At 34.1% G+C, this 22,170-nt stretch overlaps 1 protein-coding gene across 5 annotated transcripts in view; it reads right to left on the bottom strand.

The window, feature by feature from the left end:
- Nucleotides 1-22,170, bottom strand: part of LOC142350890 (uncharacterized) — an 84,645-nt gene that overhangs the window by 8,849 nt on the left and 53,626 nt on the right. For 4 of the 5 annotated variants that reach the window (XM_075402894.1, XM_075402909.1, XM_075402903.1 and 1 more), the window contains exon 2: nucleotides 13,895-14,351. In XM_075402894.1, the coding sequence (XP_075259009.1) occupies nucleotides 13,895-14,267 (373 nt within the window). In that variant the 5' untranslated portion in view covers nucleotides 14,268-14,351. Of the gene's footprint in view, nucleotides 1-13,894; nucleotides 14,352-17,764; nucleotides 18,057-22,170 lie in introns of those variants that run through there. The other variant, XM_075402917.1, reaches the window with a different exon arrangement.

Genomic DNA, 22,170 nt, shown 5'->3' with positions numbered 1-22,170 from the left:
CTTTAATTGTGCCTTCCTTTGTTATTATTATGCCTTGACGTTTTTTGACATTTTATTGCTAAGTGTAGTTGGGAAACAATATTTGTTTTATTACAATAAATAGTACATTAAATAGTTGTTTGTTGTTTTTTGTTCTAATGAAACAGATTTCACTGTAAGAGCCAAGCTACCTCAGCTCTTTAATGAAGTATTTATCAATTTAATTGGTGTTTTCAGCCTATAGCTTGTTTTATTTAGTGCATTTGCAAACCGTTCGAGGCGGGAAGGATACTATTGATCTCATTGTGGCTATTTTTTGTTCAAAGCTTTTGAATTCTATTGGGTACTATCTTTTAAAGAGCTGTTTCAAATTTTGGTTTGATGTCAATGATTTTGATGTCAATGAGTAGGAATGCAATCACGCTCGCACAGTAAGTGAAGCCGCAAAGTGTGTAACTCTAAAGCATAAATTTTGAAATAAAGTCTAGCGAATCAAGAGATTGGTGATTGGAGATTGGTGAAGTTGACTTTTGTGACTTTAACACTGTGTTTCATTTAAAAAATATATACGTTAATAATTGAGTTTTAGCCGCAGTTTTTATTCTCTTATCACTTAGTCGCATAATTGGGACATTACCTGTGTTTTTGCCTCGGAGAATCTATTCATTTTCGGTTATTAGATTTTGATTTGGTTTTACCTGATGTTCTTTGACTAGTCTTGTTTTTGTCTTTTTTCACAGATCTCATTGAATTTCAATTGATACTTTATATTTTAATTTTTAGTGGGTTATGAGTTTTTGAATTTAGCTCTTTCAAATTTTCGTTTTTTGCTGACTTTGATCTTAATCTCTTTACTAACAGGTGACCTCTGCTTTAGAATTAAAATTGAATCTCTTTATTGGTTATACTTTGCATCTAAAGGTTCTTTTACCTTGAGACTCTTTAGCTTCGCGATAGTGTTTCGTCGTAATTGTTTGTTTTGTGTTTTTCTTTCAAACAGGGTTCAACTGAACTGATAACAGATATCAGTGGCCCTATGATGAGGAATTTAAATTTTATCTAATTTTTTCAGTTCGCGCCTAATGTTTCTTCTGAGAGATCATTTATTTTCAAACATTTTGAGTGATTTCTTTAATTGTGCCTTCTTTTGTTGTTATTATTATGCCTTGACGCTTTTTGACATTTTGTTGCTTAGTGTAGTTGGGTAACAATATTTGTTTTATTACATTAAATAGTACAATTTTAAACGGTTTTGACAACAGTAGTTTTCAATATCCATGTTTTTCGGCTTTTTGAATTTATAGGGACGTGCACTTTTTTATCACCGTCAAAGGCTTTTGGTGCCCAAAGATGTTGGCAGTAAAGTCCTTATTTTTTCCAGTTTTTGCGTTTTAATTTACCTATCGAGTTATCGTATTTTTTCAAATTTTCCGTCGTCGACAAATGTTTGTCACCTTAGCACTCGGCAAGTGAAGAAAGAGCCACTTTTCTGGTGACTGGTGACACTCAGTGGCTGAATTTGTGTGCTAGTCGCCAGCTGTTAATGTATTCTGCATGGGTATTGTGGGTAAATCAGTAAAAGTAACCAGTGCTGCGGCTTTAAATCTAACTTCAGAATGTACCGTTTTTGTCAACTTCTAATTTAGTCTTTGACGACAGCTTGCATTTGGGTTGTAGCGAAACATAATGTAATCTTTTTGCTCGGTTGGACTTTCATTATTTTTAGCGAAAAAACAGTTTGAGTGTTTCATTTATGTTTTTTAATTGTTTGTTGTTTTTTGTTCTAATGAAACAGATTTCACTGTAAAAGCCAAACGACCTCAGCTCTTTAATAAAGTATTTATGAATTTAATTGGTGTTTTCATCCTATAGCTTGTTTTATTTAGTGCAAAACCGTTCATTTGCTAACACTTTTAGCGATTTCTTGAATCCTCCTGGGTGCTTTATTCATGTGCTTTAGTGTTTCCGGTCATTTTGTCGGTTTTAGGAATAAAAATCAATTTTAAGTAATTTTTGACATTAAATGGTATGATGTGGGTAAGTATTTTTATATCCTGTTACGCCGCTAAATGTCAAAATATTTTGAATTTTGCAGTCGTTTTTTTTCTTTTGTGGTATTTTTTTCGCAATATTCGTCTATGTTTTCGGAGAGCGAGTTTATATCAATATGTTGCGATTGGTTTTTTTTTTAATTTTATCAACACCTTTTTTCGAAGAAAAATGAATTTTCAATTTTTTTTTCTGGTTTTGATGTTGATTTTTGCGTAAGTAGGTTCATTTGCTTTGTTGACATTCAAGACTGCTTTTACGACAGGCAAGTTACTATATAGTTTGAACAGGATGCGTCCGAACTTGATGTGCAATCGCTTTTAACTGTTTCTCCTTGTTTGTGGTTGATGCTTGCTTGAGGTGGCATGCAATTGTTTCAAAATAAGGCTTATGGTATTTGTTGACATCGAGATGACGTCTGTTAAAGGTCTTACAGGGAGATGGGAAATCACACAGTGTGACGTAACGACGCTTTATTCTTTTGCGGAATCGTTTAAATACAAAATGTTACGTTTCCGGGAATGAAGGTGAATGAAATCGCGTCTATTGTCTCATATACGATCAAAGAGGAATTAGTTTGTTGGAATGTACCGTTTTTGTCAACTTCTAATTTAGTCTTTGACGACAGCTTGCATTTGGGTTGTAGCGAAACATAATGTAATCTTTTTGCTCGGTTGGACTTTGATTATTTTTAGCGAAAAAACAGTTTGAGTGTTTCATTTATGTTTTTTAATTGTTTGTTGTTTTTTGTTCTAATGAAACAGATTTCACTGTAAAAGCCAAGCGACCTCAGCTCTTTAATAAAGTATTTATGAATTTAATTGGTGTTTTCATCCTATAGCTTGTTTTATTTAGTGCAAAACCGTTCATTTGCTAACACTTTTAGCGATTTCTTGAATCCTCCGGGGTGCTTTATTCATGTGCTTTAGTGTTTCCGGTCATTTTGTCGGTTTTAGGAATAAAAATCAATTTTAAGTAATTTTTGACATTAAATGGTATGATGTGGGTAAGTATTTTTATATCCTGTTACGCCGCTAAATGTCAAAATATTTTGAATTTTGCAGTCGTTTTTTTTTCTTTGGTATTTTTTTCGCAATATTCGTCTATGTTTTCGGAGAGCGAGTTTATATCAATATGTTGCGATTGGTTTTTTTTAATTTTATCAACACCTTTTTTCGAAGAAAAATGAATTTTCAATTTTTTTTTCTGGTTTTGATGTTGATTTTTGCGTAAGTAGGTTCATTTGCTTTGTTGACATTCAAGACTGCTTTTACGACAGGCAAGTTACTATATAGTTTGAACAGGATGCGTCCGAACTTGATGTGCAATCGCTTTTAACTGTTTCTCCTTGTTTGTGGTTGATGCTTGCTTGAGGTGGCATGCAATTGTTTCAAAATAAGGCTTATGGTATTTGTTGACATCGAGATGACGTCTGTTAAAGGTCTTACAGGGAGATGGGAAATCACAGTGTGACGTAACGACGCTTTATTCTTTTGCGGAATCGTTTAAATACAAAATGTTACGTTTCCGGGAATGAAGGTGAATGAAATCGCGTCTATTGTCTCATATACGATCAAAGAGGAATTAGTTTGTTGGAATCATCAAAGACCTATACAGTTAAGACAGTAAAAACTATTGGGAACAAATATTGAAAATCTGCGTTTAATGGTTTGAAGGTATCCAAAAATGTATTTGAAATATATAAGATCTTGATTTCCGTTTTTATCTGAAACAGTGTTGTCATGCAAAATATAACGCCTTTCAACCCGCACAATTGCCGGTGATAAATTGATTGTTTAAATTTTACGGACCCTGTAAAATTTTCACTGCTTTGTTTAAAACTTACATGTATTTTCCCCTTAACTTGAATTAATAGGCAGATATGCTGCTCTAATGTTGCGCTATATAGTCTAGGTAGGATAGAACTCCTTTCGAATTATACTTCATGCGGGATCATCGATAATTTTTTGGTGTGGTGCCTTTGTTGAAAATGAGATGAGAAGTTTAGCCGAGCGGTGGCGTGGTAGCCAAGAGATATAAGGTGTGTGGTTCACACGCCAATGATTGAGAGTTCAATCCCCTGCCTCCCGTGAAGCTGTCTGTGTGAGGATGAGCTCTTACTTAACCGTAGCTTCAGGTTAACCATAGCCTGACCAATGTTGGCTGCAATGATGGTACCACGTGCTATTAACGTTTTAGAAATACGTTTTATGAGGCCTTTGCATTTAAGGGAACGTTAATACCTTGATGTTAAGAAAAGAAACGGTGTTCATTGTAATCTTTATCCCATCAAGGGCGTAATAGAACCATATAAGTTTCTTTATCAATCTAATATATTAAATGTAAGTCGCACTTGAACGCAATGGTTAACAACGCTCCTATCTTCACGTGTTTTAGCGATCTCTAAACATGCAGACTACACGACCATGTTTAAGTGCCTGATCTGTAAATGTTTTATCGCTCATTAAGCATACGGCTTAGCAAAAACAAGCGAGACAAAAAGTCATCGACCAATTTTCGTATGTAGCCACAACAGATAGACAACAGTAACAGGCGTCGGTAGTGCAAGCGATTAGACTTGTGGCTGTGAAGCGAGGGGTATGTGTTCGAGCCTGAATCGGTGCCAGAAATGTCCTCTGTTTTTTGTGTCTAAAATGGTGAATCTTGTTTTTTATCCACTACTGTGTTTCTTTCTTGCTCCCTTCTTTAATTCCCTTCTTATTGATTCTTCTATATCTAATATTTTAAATGTACGTCGCACTTGAACGCAATGGTTAACAACGCTCCTATCTTCACATGTTTTAACGATCCTTTAACATGCAGCCTATACAACCATGCTTTAGTTCCTGATCTGTAAATGTTTTTTTGCCCATTAAGCATACGGCTTAGCAAAAACAAGCGAGAAAAAAGCGATCGACCAATTTTCGCATGTAGCCACTACGGATAGACAACAATAACAGGCCTCGGTAGTGCGTGGGATTCGAACTGTGGCTGTGAAGCGAGGGGCATGGGTTCGAGATCGAGTCGGTGCAAAGAATGGCCTCTGCTTTTTGTCTCATAAATGGTGAATCTTGTTTTTCATCCACTACTGTGTTTCGTTCTTGCTCCCTTCTTTATTTCCCTTCTTATTTATTCTTCTATATCTATCTAATATATTAAATGTAAGTCGCACTTGAACGCAATGGTTAACAACGCTCCTATCTTCACATGTTTTAGCGATCCTTTAACATTCAGCCTACACGACCATGCTTAAGTGACTGATCTGCAAATGTTTTTTTTGCTCATTAAGCGCACAGCTTAGAAAAAACAAGCGAGACTGAAAGCTATCGACGAATATTTTTCGTATGTAGCCAATTCAAGAGACAGCAGTAACAGGTGTCGGTAGTGCAAGGGATTAGACATGTTGCTGTGAAGCGAGGGGCATGGGTTCGAGCCTGAGTCGGTGCCAGAAATTGCCTCTGTTTTTTGTGTCATAAATGGTGAATCTTGTTTTTCATCCACTACTGTGCTTCCTGCTTGCTCCCTTATATATTTCCCTTCTTATTGATTCTTCTATATCTAATATATTAAATGTAAGTCGCATTTGAACGCAATGGTTAGCAACGCTCCTATCTTCACGTGTTTTAGCGATCCTTAAACATGCAGCCTACACGACCATGCTTAAGTGCCTGATCTGTAAATGTTTTTTCGCTCATTAAGCATACGTGTTATCAAAAACAAGCGAGACAAAAAGCCATTGACCAACATTCGTATGTAGCTACTACGGATAGACAACAGCAACAGGCGTCGGTAGCGCAATGGATTGGACCTGTGACTGTGAAGAGAGGGGCCTGGGTTCGATCCCGAGTGGTGAAGGAAAAGGATGCATCGTTTACTGGGATACAAAATTCGGGAGTTGGTTGTCGTTTTCTTCCCCTCTTCATTTCTTTGTTTTTTTGTTACTTATATCTTCTTTTCGTTCTTTCTTTATTCCTTTATCTTTTCTTTCTTTCTCCATTTATTTCTCTCCCTCTCATCTAATATTTTAATTGTAAGTCGCACCTGAACGCAATGTTTAGCAGCGCTCCTATGTTGACATGTTTAAACGATCCTTAAGAATGCAGCCCACACAATCATGCCTAAGAGCCTGCTCTGAAAATGTTTTTTTTTCGCTTATTAAGCATACGGCTTAGCAAAAACAAGCGAAACAAAAAAGACATTGGTAAAAATTTTGCTTATGTAGCCAGTACCGATTGACAACAGCAGCAGGCGTCTGTAGTGCAAGGGATTATACCTGTGGCTGTCAAGCGAGGGACATGAGTTCAAGCCCAAGTAGGGGCGGAAAAGGATGTATAATGTACTCGGAATTAAATTTGGGATTTTGTTGTCCTTTTCTTCCCTTCTTCGTTTCTTTGTTTTTTAAATTTATATATTCATTTTGTTGTTTATTTATTCCTTCATCTTTTATTCCTTTCTCCATTTTTCTCTCCCCCTCATCTAATATTTTGAATGTAAATTGCACTTGAGCGCAATGGTTAACAGCACTACTATCGTCAGATGTTTAACGACCCTTAAACATTCAGCATACACCACCACCACGATTAAGCGTCTAATCTGTAATTGTGTTTTGCTCATTAAGCATACAGCTTAGCAAAAAGAAGCGAGACAAAAAAGTCATTGACGAAAACTTTGCGTATGTAGCCAATTCAACAGACAACCGCAACGGGCTTCGGTAGCGCAAGGGGATTAGACTATGGCTGTGAAGCGAGGGTCATGTATTCGAGCCCATGTAGGGGAGGAAAAGGATTTATAATTTACTGGGATAAAAAATGGTTGAGTTGATTGTCTTTTTCTTCCTTTCTTCACTTCTTTGCTTTTATTTGGTACTTGTATCCTCTTTTTGTTCTTTCTTTATTCCTTCATCTTTTGTTTCTTTCTCCATTTCATTCTCTCCCTCTCATCTGTTATATTAAATGTAAGTCGCACTTGAACGCAACGTGTATCACCGCTCCAGCTTCTGTTTTTTGGCTCAAAAATGGTGAATCTTGTTTTCGTTCTTGCTCCCTTCTTTATATCCCTTCTTATTTATTCTTCTATATCTAATATATTAAATGTAAGTTGCACTTGAACGCTATGGTTAACAGCGCTCCTATCTTCACATGTTTTAACGATTCTTAAGCATGCAGCCTACATGACCATGCCTAAGTGCCTGATCTGCAAATGTTTTTTTGCTCATTAAGCATACGGCTTAGCAAAAACAAGCGAGACAAAAAGCCATCGACCAATATTTTTCGAATGTATCCAGTTCAGTAGACAACAGAAACAGGCGTCGGTAGCGCAATGGATTAGGCATGTGGCTGTGAAGAGAGGGGCATGGGTTAGATCCCGAGTCGTGGAGGAAAAGGATGCATCGTTTACTGGGATAAAAAATTGGTGAGTTGGTTGTCTTTTTCTTCCCCTCTTCATTTCTTTGTTTTTTTTTGTTACTTATGTCTTTTTTTCATTCTTTTTTATTCCTTTATCTTTTCTTTCTTTCTCCATTTCTTTCTCTCCCTCTCATCTAATATATTAATTGTAAGTCGCACTTGAATGCACTGTTTATCAGCGCTCCTATGTTCACATGTTTTTACGATCCTTAAGAATGCAGCCCACGCAATCTTGCCTAAGAGCCTGCTCTGCAAATGTTTTTTTTCAAGCCCAAGTAGGGGAGGAAAAGAATGTATAATGTGCTCGGAAATAAATTTGGGATTTGGTTGTAGAAGCTCGTCTTATGCAAATTCATTGCGCTCCTTTAACATAGCGCACCTTAATCACAGCAAGGCCAAAATTGTCGCTTAACCAAAAGTTGCTGTTAAATAAGGTAATGCACGCCAAAAATACTCGTCGGTAGCCTAAGAGGTAAGAGCTGTGGCTGTTAAACGAGGGGCAAGGGTTCGAACCCGAGTTGCCACGAAAAAATCCTATATTCTTTTAAACCTGTTCGGATATGATTTTGTGATGCTTATGCGGGCTTGCTAGTGCCAAATTTAATTGTTCAATATTCAAAATCGACCAGGACATAACGAGCCAGTGCCCCAACCAAATATAGTGAGTCATTTGGTCTATTTACCTCTTAATTCCACAGAACGTATCTTAATACATTTAAAAAGGGCCTTCCCGTGTGGGATATGGCGAAGAGTGATCAATCACACCTATTGGTAATTCTAAAATGTCTTTTCCTTTGTCGCCAAAATCCACAAATTAGCAATGTTATTTAAAGAAAGGGCGCTGGCTCGTAATGATGCAATGACTATTATGGCGGAAAATGCCAAAAGTTTAAGGTTGGTTGCGCTACAAATACTAGAACAGATTTAGCTGAATGGCTGGATGATATCGTACGAGCCATCTTATAATGCTACAGGTTCCTGTTGATAACATTGCTCCGAAACCTCAGCTATTGTCTAGTTTAGCTGAACTATCTTTTTCTTTCTCAAAAATTAGTTCAATGATGTGATTATATTTCAGGTACGAGAATGTATTTTGGATGGTCCAAAAACAACCTTGAAATGACTCAAAGCGTCAACATACTAAAGCAAATATGCGATCATAAACTGCTCGTAAATGGCAGCGACAAGAAGAATGACGACATCCAAGATGACCTCAAAATATTTTTGTCTACTAGTTCGAAATATCAAAGCGCTCTGGACACTCAAAATTTCTACGGACCTTTTGCATGGGTTTTTGCCAATGAGCTCAAATCATGTTTCCCGAAATGTACAATTCACCAGCCTAGAAAACTGACGTTTCAACAGTTGGAAAACTTGAAATTTTACGTGGAATATTTGCGTAATTCTGTCATTTGCAAGTTATGGTTCATTACCATCGTTGGCTTTGAAGCCGCAACTCTTGTTGTAACTTCGCTAATTAATGAACTGGAAAACGTCATTGCACGTTCGGATAAAAACGAAGAGGAAATAATTAATGAACAACTTCAAAACGAAACGTTGTACAGTTTTGACGATTTCAAAGTGATCAAACAAAACGCTTCATTTCTAAACATTCTAATTTTTCTTTTCTTCATCACAAGCCTTCTGTTAATTACGTTGTTAACATTCATGGCTTTTTGGTTCTTCGGAGTGCTAAGCTTGCCTCTAAATTTGGATAATTGGCTTTCATAGTGTTGCGTAATTGGTGTAACACGATTGTTACGTAATTGAATGTGAATGATCAGTAGCGAAAAATTGAACTTCGAAATCTTTGAGTTTTCCTCTGTGGCGCCAGGGAGTACAGTAAGAGAATGAGGTATAAAGAACGGGAAGATAATGATTGAAATATTAAGGCGACGTTTAGTAGCGGAGTGACGCGGTGATAGAACAGAAAATTGAGAAAACGTCAGAATGAAGAACTGGGAATTAAAAGCTCTGTAGTATAAATCAAGAAGTTTCTGAAATGGCTGTTTAAATTTTTTGTAATCAAACAGCTCATTAAAAGGTAGAGCTTTTTTCAAACCACGTGGAAAGATTTGGCCTCATTAATAATTTCAGAATGAAATAGAACTTGGTATAGAATAAAAATGTTTGTTTTAATATAATACTCATAATTAGCTTTCAAGTATCCGTATCGAAATACAACAATATGTTTTACAAGTAGGGTTTGACGATAGTGCAAAAAAGAGAATGGCATACTATGCCAAATATTAATTTTACGAATCAGTCCCCCTCCCCCACAGTTAGAATGTGATGACCTGTGCTCAATAGGTTTACACTTAATCCTGGCAAATAGAAACCATTGAGCGCAAAATTTACAGATTACTTAATCTCAAAAATGTCAAAATGTTCACAGTATGAAAAGGAAACAGATTCATGTTCGGTGACAAGACGGTGGTGCAAATCAGGACGTGGAATTGTAGGTTCCGGGTCTAGGAAATAAACCGCCACGGAAATAAACCCCCATTTTAAAATAGAATTTGGTCGTGATAATTTGTTCGGTTGTGATAGTTTCATATCAAGTCCCACGGGCCGCTGAGGCATGGCCAAACGCGCTGAAGGCGCAGCTCTTTAATGGTAAAGTGGTGGTTTATTTCCTATCGAAAATGAAGTAGGGTTTTTTCCGTGGGGTTTTTTTTCCTCAACCTATAGGTTCCAACAGAGCATTGAATAGTAAGGTTTTATTGAACACAAGTTTTTATACAAACATCAGCAGTTTCGTAATGCGCTTAAAAATGCGAAGTCATTAGGTATTGGCGAATAGCGGATATGGGACTTGAGGCTGTGGTACGATAAGTACCACGAATAGCGTTATTCATTTGTCTGTATAAATGAACTGAAAAGTTATATTTTATACCCAAAAAAGGATTAGCAAATCGTTCCAAAAATATGAAAACAATTGGAAACCAAAAGTTTTTCCTTTTGGTAAGTTTGAAGAACTGAAGTGGAACAAACTGGGAACGTAAAGTAGTGACATCGCAACGGTAGCTTGAATTGATTTTTGAATTATGTAAAAAAAATAATCTCACTCTAAAGATAATGAGGCTGGGTACTGTGTGGTCGCTTACAGTTCCAACCAGTCGTATACCAAAACATTTGAAGTTAGAAAAGAAAATAGTTATAACCAATACACAATCATACAGAGACTGAAGATAATCTTGCTCCTACAACAAGGGCGTAGTGGTCATTAGATATATAATCATGTCGAATTCTAAGATTTTATGGCCATACGTTTTATGTTTCACCATCATTAACGCCTCGTTTTGAGCTTCGATACAGTTAAACAGTAATGTTTTCTTGAAAAAAAAATGTTCAATGTACCTTGAGGGCAAATTAAAAAAAATAGGCAGACAATAAAGTGAACATAACCCACTAAAAGCGGATGAATCACAATGAAACTTAAGCTAGTTGCTGATATGGCAGGGCAAACTCTTTCATACATAGATGAAACAAATTTGACTCACTAAAGTAAAAACTGTACCTTAAAACTTCTTTTTTAGCAAAAAAAATATTTTTTAAATTTATTTAACCAAATCAAAGAACTATTTGCCCTGTCCTCTTTCATTTGGTTGTTTCACAGTTTTTCAGCGTTCACTTTTTTACCTTTAAGACAAAAAGGTGAAAAAAGTGAACGTTGAAAAAGTCTGTGGAACAACCAATTGAAAGAAAGTAGTTATAATTGAGCTGGCACATAGTTTACGATGTTACGGGATTACGTTACGTGTATATCAATGGTAGAATGAACGGAGCGAAAAAATCCTTTTGGTTATCGCAAAAATATTCTCTAATTTTTGTATTTTAACTTACAGGTTTCTCCTCTACTGTTTCAAGTCGTTATTTCATTTTCTTAGATTCACAGATTTTTGAAAAAACAAAAAATAGTCTAGTTTTTGCGTTTACATAAAAGTGATGCGTATTGAGTTTGATTAAAATTATGTTGAGATCAAAATTCTGACGTCTTGATTTTGCATTATGCATAAAAATATTGTTGCAAAGAACGTGCAGTTTTTTTCATTGAATTTCATTTCATTTCACTGATTTCGTTTAAAGAAGGAGTAACAGACTAAAGACCAATAAATTGAAAATCTTGGAGAAACTTCATTTTTGCTGTTATATGGAATAACAGCTGAACAGAATTTTTTTCCAAAAGCAGGAAAAAATTTCATTCTCAACAAAAAAAAGTATTGAAAGGATGTTTGTGACCGTCAAAGAACAATCGTACTGATAAATTTACTCCTGAAAAATTATACTGGACTAGATAAAAATAACTTGTTTAGCAATATTATTAAGTTTACCTCGAAATTCAATAATTTAAAATGATTAATTTACAGCAAGAAGTAAAGGTATGTCCGAAAACAATCTTGTGTACTGTAGTTTGAGAGCAGCATAATTAAATAGTTTCCCCAAGAAAATTTTCCTCGAGATATAAAATTCGTCGATAAAATAAAAAATTGTTTGAAAAATTGTATAGATACAATGCACAGAAAATGTTTCTTTCGGATGAATAAATTGTAATATTTAAAACTTTCAATTTCTTCACTTACACGTGAAACTTACACCGTAATAAATATAATTTCTAGATTTGGGTTTTTATTAAAAAAAAACATGATATTTGAAAAACGATATGTCTAAAAATCTTTCCATATTTGTTGAACTGTTTTTTAGTGCTTAATAGCACCTTTTAAGAGTGAAAAAGGCCCAAAATTTTTTGAAATATTTAAATATCAGTTTTTTTTCGAAAATTTTAAAAAGTGGAAATGTCTCCTGCAGAATTGATAGATCTTAAGACCTTCTGAATTGTTTGATATTTAAATGCATTCATAATTTTGTTGAGGAAATTTTTAACAAAGTTGTTCAACCAAATTTTTCTGGCATTTTTTTCCACTTTTTGATATGAGGAAAGTCTAGATTCTGAAGTTTTTTTGCCTTTGAAACTTAAATCAAGTGTAGGTCTTCAGCTTATGTATACAAAAGAGTACAAAGTTTACAAAGTTTATGTGAATAGACTTGTATGAATTTCGGTGATCTGAGTGCGTATAGAAAAGGCCAAAGTGAAAATTTTTTCTTCGAGAGTTCAATTTTTCGGGAGAGATCATCAAATTAGAAATGTCTCTTCCAGTTTGTCAAGGTTTTTTAATCGATGCCACTTGTATCTCTGCTTAAAAGATAACGATGGACAAAGTTTGCTTAACAAAAACGTTATTTGATAAAAAATAAAAAATAAATTTAATTGACTGAGTTTTATTCTCACCTGACCAAAGTGGGGAGAATAGAAACATAGATTTCATATCTGGAAAACTGAAATGAACTGTTGAAAATTGATTTGTTAAACTGGTGATCTGCTGTTTTATAAACCTAGTCATGGTAACCAAGTTAATTATTTGTTTTGATGACTTGGAAAATGGTATTTCTCTAATATCAACAGTGAAAAATTCATTTTGTTTTAAAAAAATAAAAATGGTTCCTTGAGCACTCTGGGAATTTAAAAACCCCGATGTTGGGGTAAACTTATAAGCCAAACCGGATCACATAGGCTTAATTTATCTCTGTACCTATTGTCATCAATAAAAATCAATCGCCTAACAAAATAGCCAAGTCTCAACAAACAGAAGCAAACTCAAACAGAAGCAAACAAAAGAGTTTAATTCTGTCTGGTATTATAATTTAATTTAAGTTAAATCCCGGAATCAGTTTAAGTGAGAGTAGCTGAAAGGTTATCAGCAGTGAAAAGAAATTCCGACTCAAATCAAAATGAGTTTATTATTGATAATTAAATTTTTTGGTTTTGACTATACTCTTTCGTGATAATGGTTGTTCCATGTCCCACTCTATACTATATAAATTTTATACTCTGTATGAGAGCCATTATTTGCAGATCTGTATGTGCAAATGGGTTCTTTAATAAAGTCTATCTAGATTAAATACTACTGAACAAAATCTTCTGATTTAGAAAAATACTGGAAATTAGAAATTTGGTGGAAAAAAGTTTTACGTGTTTCAAAGGCTTTTTAGCATATGCCGATCATCGAAAACTCGAGTGTCGGAGTCGGCGCTTGAATGTTGACAAAGACAAGCAATAAGCCCACACCACCATCTGTTACTTGCCAGCCTAGTCCTATTCATCACTATTCTTCATCTTTATCAATTTTTTAGTTTGTTCAACGTTTCATCTCTCTAGCCAAGTTTGCGCTGAAAGTATAGCTTCTAGACGACCTATATCAGGCTTATTTTTGCAGAATTTTTAAGTCAATAATATATTGATACATCGATTGGTCGTAATTGACTGAATAGCAAACACTTTGAACGTTCAGTTGCCTTATAAGAGGGGTCGAGCAAATATACATCTATCTACCCAATGCGTTATCTAACAGAGTAAAAACTGTTAATAATTTTTTCACTTATTAACTTATTAATTCACTAACCACTATCGGGATAGAAGAGCCTGTCCGGAATTTGGGACTTTTCTGGACTCACAAAAAGCAACGTGTCCTCTGGCGATAAGAACTGGCTCACGCTATTGCCAGACATAAATGGTGACGTCACATCAGAACCCGAATGACCATTCCGTTTCTCTTCGGCATTCGTGGACTTGTCGTCAACTTTGTGAACTTGTAGGCGAATGGCGTCTGTTGGAGTCGGAAGAAAAGCGAAAACTGAGCTGACGATAAACAATAATGTCAAATTATTCGGGGTCAAAATTGCGGACGCTCGTCGAGGTTCTGATGTCTGGCTAAATTTAGCGGCACATTTTGACCAATTTGTGTGTTTTATGTTGCTGTTGAAAGTTTTTGACATGTTTGAAAAATTGGTTAGATGATTTTTAGTTGTTGCAGTAGTTGTGGATTGATTGTGTTATAGGGGTGCTCCGCCTTCGAAGATCTATAAAAATGAATTTGGCTTTTTTATTGTTCAGTCAAATTATGAAACTTCGTGTCATCTTGAGACATTTTTAGGAATTCTAATAATAAAGAAATCTCAAGAATAAATGATATTAAACATTCCTCAAACGAACATCACAAAGAAAAATAATTTGCTGCTTAAAAAATTTGAAGCTAAGATAAATGATCATCTGAAATTTATACATTTGAGTTCGAGTTCAAAAAGTGTCAATAAAAAACACTAAATTGAATGGAGCATTGGTGCCCATATTTGGTTTTAACTCCCCTCGGATTAACTGCGCCATCAAAAAATTTATGATAAAACTTGTTTCAATAGTTAATTGCATTTTACGATTCCGGAATCTGGAAAGGGGAAATGCTTCTGCTTGTTATATTTAATTATGATATCCCGGGGGGCCTATTTGTCTATCTGGCTATCAATGAATGGATGAAAGTTCAACCTGGAATAAATACTCTACTCAAATAATGCAAATATGAACTTCAGAATGATAATTCTGTGACGTTATGAATATTGGTTTTCAACAGAGCCATAAATTGGTTTCCTGTTAATTTTCAGCCTCTCAATAGGACTAATCATCCATTTATTAATCAAGACCAGGCGCGTACCGCTCTCAATTTGTTTGTATTTATATTGTTTGTCCATGAAGGGAACCCTTTTGGTGATATCAGGGCGGTTCATTTTGAGAAGAAAAAGTAAGACCAACTTGGTTATTTCAAACTCAAACGCACCACTCGAACTATCTTTTTGATTAAAATTAAACTATAATGGATTACATATTATACGAACTAATAAAGACAAAACTGAAACTGAATAGATTGAATTGGTAGCAACAACCTGGAAACAAAGGCCTTACAAAAAGCAACAGTTTCAAATTAATAGACTGTCTTTTGAAATGAACCGACCAGAAATTTATTGAAAACTAATAAAAAAAATCAATTTACATTAACAATGACAATTTTTAATCTCCGCCTCCCACCTTAAGTAAACTGAAAAGCAAAACGGCACAAGACACAAAAAAATGATAAGTAAACAAGTCTTTTCTGAAGGCACCCAGAAATGTAAGGGTACATAAAAACTAATTTTCACAATCAACTATTTTTAGGAATCAGTCCACAGTAGAGTTTTTATATATGCCTCGGTAATTATGTTCAGTATATGCCTCGGCAATTATGTTTTCTCGGCAATTATGTATGCCTCAGCAATGATGTACAGGTTTGAAAAGACAAAAAAAAACATCTGAAACAATTGCAAACATTTCTGATGCTCTCTGGAGTTTCGGAAAATTTTCTAACAACTTTTCTCAAAAATAGTAAAATACAAGGATATTATAAATAAATAAATAAATAAATAAATTGCTTATAAGGTTGGAATTTGCCGCGAAAAAGTTCGCTTTTTGAAAAAATTGAGTTTCTGACCTTCGCACCTCTTAAAGCGTCATAATTAATTTTTGAGAAAGGAGCTCACCATATTCCACCGTTAACCAAGTTAAACCAAAAAATTAACAATTTTTAGTCGTTAACTGTGAAAATGTTTGACTTTCAACAATCAATATTTTTTTATTCTGAACCTTTACGGTGAAATCTGATTATAAAAAGCATTTCATTAACCATTGTTTTTCCTACCGAAGAGTGTTTTAGAAACACTTATAATATGATAAGAACACTTTCCCCAAATTTTAGGTTTGAATTACTAGAAGGAATTGCTTGAATTTGCTGCAAAAATTTATAATGCTAATTGTTCAGCTGAGTTGAATTTTAGTACTAAAACTTTTTACAATTAGTTTTTTAAACATGGTTCGTTATTTGCAAGAATTAAAAATATATACCGCAAAAATATGTGCGATGAAAAATGCATGTTTGTTAAGCTGTTACGAACAAGCACATATATTAGAAGCTGCTTGTTTTGCAGCATAAAATCTTACTGCAAGAAAAATTTGGTTTATACTTCAGACGAAAAGAAAAAAATTATTTGTTGACGATTGACAATTTTTCGTTGAAAATTTTTTTCTGAGAAGTATGCTGCATCGTAGTTTTATATTGTGTCCAAAATTTTTAATGCTGCGTTCATTTTTCTGCTATATACAAATTTTTAACGCACAATTGGCTTATCAATTCTATTCGACTTTAATATATCTACTTTTTACTTTTTCTGTCAATTGTTTCATTTGAATAGATTCTAAAATAAACGAGTTTTTTCTTCTGAAACTAACCTGTGTTCCAGATAATGTTTTAGAATTTTTTATTATTTTGGGAGCTTCTTTTGCCAACCCATTGTTGTGTAGTTTTGCAACCCATCAAGGCAATGCTAGTTTCTGTTTTTGTAATGAAGACTCATTTTTTGTGAAGAAGAATCAAGACTGTTTTGTAAAAGCGGACTGTTCTTGTCTTTATGCTTTTTGATCTCCTATAACTTTAATGGCAATTTATTTGTGAACTTTGATGTTTAACATAAAACAGTATGAGTTGAAATGATATAACTGCATCTTTTGATCATTTTTATTTTTGCGTTGTTCGTTTATGTAGAATTCTCGTGGTTTTTGTCTTTTGACTGTAGTTTGTTTAATTCAATTGTCTTTGAATGAATGTCAAGGTTTAAGAACCTATATGTCAGCAAGAAACAACAGTTTTTGTCTTCGCTTGCATATCATCTTCGTGTAGTCACATTTTCTTCTACTGAGCACTATGGAAAAAAGTTTCAAAAACATTATAGTTGATGGAATTTTTTAAGGGACCTTAAATAACAGCAAATTAAACACATGAATAAAACACTGCTACTCAGTAGAACTTAGAAAATATCACTTCTCGTATTGCTATTTTTTCTGCAAATTTTGAGAAAATCTTTTTTTCTAAGAATAACGAGTCTTTCAATTGTTTCTCTCAAAATAATGCAATATTGCGCAGATCTCTTGCTTTGGTCCACTCTAGAAATAGTAAAAGTGGTTTCTTAATGAAATCAATATAAATGAGACTAATACTGTGATGAAAGTAGTATCAGTAGTTTTTTTTTAAAAAATGTAAAACTGTAAAGTTCAAACATTTAAATAATGTATGTTTTTGTTCCACCAAAGTGAACATGAGAGGGATTGGAGCAATTTGTGCAAGCGAACATTATGCAGCTTCAGTGTTACATTTCGTTCTTTTTCATCGCAAGTGGTTTCATTACAAAATTTTACCGCTCGCTCATTTGACAGTTTTACCTCAACTCAACGCCGGATAAGGAATCAAAAGTTTTTTTGACAAAATCTGAACAATGTCCCTTTTGTGGTCACATTTCCCGAGTACAATATTAAGCTTTTAGCTCCGCAAAATCATAATCTGATAATGTATTTACAAAAGCCCAAAAAGGAAATTGGATATAATGAAATAGAAAACAATAAGAAAAGCGGAACTTACTCTCGGTGACATTTCACGTGCTTTTAAGTTCAAACATCTCTGAATGAATGAGTTTTATTGAAATATTGCGGTAATCAAACGCTAATTTAAGGTCATTTTCAATACCTATTCTCCTCTTTCTGCTTTGTTTACATGCAGGGCTCTTTGTTTACTTTCTCTGCATTGGGAAAACTTTTATGTCCCGTTATACCATAAAAAGAAAATGGAATGTCTGATGAACACAAATATGTATAAAATTACTTTTTAAGGCAAAGTTAGGTGAAAGTTGAAAGTTGTTTTCAGACTGAAATTTGGGAAAAATAGTAACAAGCTAAGGGGAACCAGTATGGATGAGAAAATAAATAATTTAACTAGTGAGGGACAAAATAGATTGCAATTTAATATGCTAACTACTCATTTTCTACATACCAAAATAGGAGTTGAAAAGTCCGCCTTAACACAGAATTCTGACTTCTCTGATTTTAGTTAGCAACCCCAAAATATGTTACCGCTTCAAAGTTTAGGCAACGGTTCAATCAATACATGCTTTTCCGCCCAAGTTGAGGTGTGCGTTAAGGATCAGACAGTGAAAGGGCAAAGTGAAGTGCGTATTTATTACACGGATGAGGTCGCTTGTCTAAGTCTTATCATGTCTGAAAATATTCTGATCATTAAAGAGGTAAAGCTTGGTCATTAACGAGTCAAAAACTGTCTAAAAAGAGCAGTCTTATATAGCAAAAAGTAAACAAAATTTACTTTACAAAATTTACAAAAAGTAAAATGCGCATTTGTCATGTTCATAATCAAAACGGTTTGCGCTACACTTTAAGGGTCGCTTTACAACCAAGTTCTTTTTTGGAGAGTGAACGGTGAGCTGGGCAATGCAGGGGTTCTAATTTGGGGGAGCTTTGTAAGGAGGGATTTAGTGATTGAATTTTGTTTGGCGGGCAATTCATCTCACCGCTTGCTGTTAGAAGGTTACAGGGGAAGAGTTTCAATTTTAATTTCATTATAGGAAGCTCTCAATTCATATGCACCCTACTGCGAATAGCGCAACAATTAATTATATCTGGAAAACCTAGAGAAAAAGGGAGAGGGAGAAGGTGAGGGAGAAAGAACCGTGTTAAGGCAGATGTAATATCCCGGGGCGAATTTTTCCCAATTCCCAGAGCTGAAGTTGATACAACAACATCCTTTACTTCAAAGAGGGTGAAAATGATAACCGAAATTGATAACCAGGTACTCTCCAATTTCTGGTAACACTTTTCCTGGAATTGACAAAATAGTATTGAGAAAATAGAGCTCAGGTGGGTTTTGTCTGAGCCAAAACAGACTCAAAGTGCGTTTGACAAGAAAGCTAAACTAATTTAGCGTTGTCTGTCTCTACCTAGTTATTACTAGTTAGTGCAAGTTATTACTTCTTTGTGAAAGTGATGGGTAAGACTGGTAGTTCCTTGGTTAGTACATCGTTTGCTAGTGCAGTAATAATTGAATTTTTTCTTTTGCAAATGAAGCAAAAAGATAGAATGACCAAACTGTCATAATGAGGAACTAAAAATATTCTGGGAAAATAAATTGAGTAAGGGAGTAAGGATGAAAGTGCATAATACGTGATGCAATCCAACTGAAGCGCATCTTGAAATAATGTCAAATGTACCTTTTGTGCGCGTTAATGGTTTAAAACTTTGCTTAATAGTTTTTATTTTGATTCAAAAATTTGATTCAACGCAAACTTTTCGTTGAAATATCGCAAAATAACAAATCAGGATAAACAATCCGACAAAAAACAAAAAGTTAAACATACTTGATTGATGGTGTCAGGACAGTATACGCAATGCCATTATACCCAATGCTAATATACCCAATGCAGTTTATTATTTTCGTTCATTAATTTGACTACAAATTAGCAATCGCTCTTACACGTATGTTTTAACGTATTTAATGGCCCTGCCATGCCTCAGCGGCCCGTGGGGTTTGATATGAAACTGTCACAAGCAAAAATGGGATTAAATTATTCGCTTGAATTTGTCAAAACTTACGTGTAATAGCAACGACTATTTTGTAGATTACTGAACAAAAATGTCATAAGAAATTGGGTATAATAGCATTGGGTACATTGGCATTGGGTAAAATGGCATTGAGTATAATTGCATCGGGTATAATGGCATTATGTATAATGGAATTGGGTATGTTGTCATGTAATCTTGATTGATATATGATCTACAATCTTGAATATGATGATCTATATCATGAATATGAATCATTATAAGGCTGCAAAAAAATTGATTAATCATAATTTTAACGTAATCATCAAAGCCCGAATCAAATAGAAAAAAAAACTTTCGACCCTTTTTCTCAAACAAAATTTATATACAGGAGTGAAAGTTAAAATTATGCTTACTAAAAATATTTCAGAAAGCAAAAAAAAGATTGACAAACTCAATTAAAATTTGATTTTTAATCTCTTTTTTTTCTAAATTGAAGCTGCAAATAAAAACCTAGAACCTACACCTGAATCAATAATCAGTCTAATAAATGACCTTATGGGCTTTGTTAGTAAAAAATACCACAAATTGTTTTGTAATTGTTCATGTTTTGTAGTCCAGTTTTTCATTTTGAAGGGGGCTGAAAGCAAAAACTGCACTCATAAGTTTTAAAATAAGAAAATGTTTGCTTAATTTTTTTAAAATTGATTCTCTTTAAGAATTTGACTTCAAAGTTATATACAATTTCCTGACAGACAACCCAAAGGAATTTAGTTTTCACTAAGTTACAGATTAAAACCTATTAGTTTAGCTTAATAAATTCTAGGCAATGCATAAAAACTGCTTGTTTAAGAGTTTGCATTCCTAATTTGAAACGTTGAGCATCTTTTTTCTTTAATAAAGAAAATTTTAAATTGAAGCTTTTGTCTCTCTCATTTAACTCTTTTTATATAGTTTTCTTCAACTTAATATTTTGTTTCAATTCAGGATAATAAAGATATAATGCTATTTAATTGGAGATTAGTTTGAAATTAGAAATAAGGGTTAAATGAAACAGATATAAAAACTTTATTTACACTTTATGTCAGATTTCTCCCCTGTTTAAACCACTGATTTGATTGTCAGAAAGTTCAAGAAGTGAAGCAAAGATCTCATTATAAATTTTTCCTTATAAAGCAATATATGTGAATCAGCGTATTAAAAATCTTCATTTTCACGGCGGGACAAGTTTATTCTGCCACAACGCTTCTTGTTTTTCTACATGCTTTCCCAAGTGAGAGGTAGTCTGTATTTCAGCAAAGAACAAAAAAATTAGTTTTAAAAAAATTATTTCATTATAGGTGACCAGCCTGATCAAGATGCTTTGATTGTAACTTTTGATTATCTTTTCGAGATGACCTTGATTAAATAAAAAAATTGTTTGCTAAAATTTGGATAATAGTTATCTTAGTATTGAGATCGATTTTATGAAAGGAATATTTACAAGTCAAGGTTTGGGGTAAGTATTGACTTCAATTATATACATTGCCGAGGACTCGATATGTTGCTATAAACCAAAATAAGTCTTTCTATAAAATTTTCTCTGGTACAGTTTTTGCTGTCGGGCCGATTTCGAGGACAAGTTTCTGGGCATGATTTATGGTCAAGCTTTGGTCAAGTTAACCGTTTGCTGTCTAGCCTAAGAGCTAAGCAGTAGGATGGAGCTTTATCACCTGTCAACTTTTTTCATGCGCTCTATCCGTAGAGCATGGTCTTTAAATACAAAATAACCGGTAAAGTTATATCTTTTCTTAAGTCAAGCCGAGATTACGGTACAGATTTAAGTCTAGCTGTATACTGACTACAAACTCCGCAACATGTAAAAAATTTCAGAGTTCCTTAGCGTAATAGTGTAAGGACTAAAACGTTAAGACACGCTGCATGGACTTAGTGTAAGACTCGATTAACTTGATTATGGGAGTGAATGTAGATGCAGAAAATTTTAATTAATTTCAAATTCACCTGTAAACTGTTTTAATATTTTCTAGCAGAAATACAATTTAAAAATGACCGAACAAATTTTCAATGAATAAAAAGGAAAAGCTTACAGCAGGAACTGGGCGACAATTTGATTTAAGAAAATCCTTTTAAATACAATGTGAACTGTGAAAGGAAACCTATTCATAGTTAACTGAAGTCTTATAAACTGTAAAACACAATCACACAGAAACTAACTTAAAACAATTTATGACAAAATGGCCAAGATTTTTCGATGACGTAGCGGCTATCACGGCGCTTACCCTCTAAAAATAGGCACTGATTGACCCGACGTAAGACCATATAAAAGTCTAACAATACAGACCCCACCCTAAATTATAAAATAATTGTTGTGAAAATTGGTTCAAACAACACCTGATAACATCCTACACAGAGAAAGAATGCATATCACTACGAAATGACGCA

The sequence above is a fragment of the Convolutriloba macropyga genome, chromosome 1, assembly GCF_964194025.1.
Source record: "Convolutriloba macropyga chromosome 1, txConMacr16.3, whole genome shotgun sequence".
In the NCBI taxonomy this organism is placed as follows: domain Eukaryota; kingdom Metazoa; phylum Xenacoelomorpha; order Acoela; family Convolutidae; genus Convolutriloba; species Convolutriloba macropyga.
Note: the sequence above shows the minus strand (reverse complement) of the source record. Positions and strands in the feature narration are given on the sequence as shown.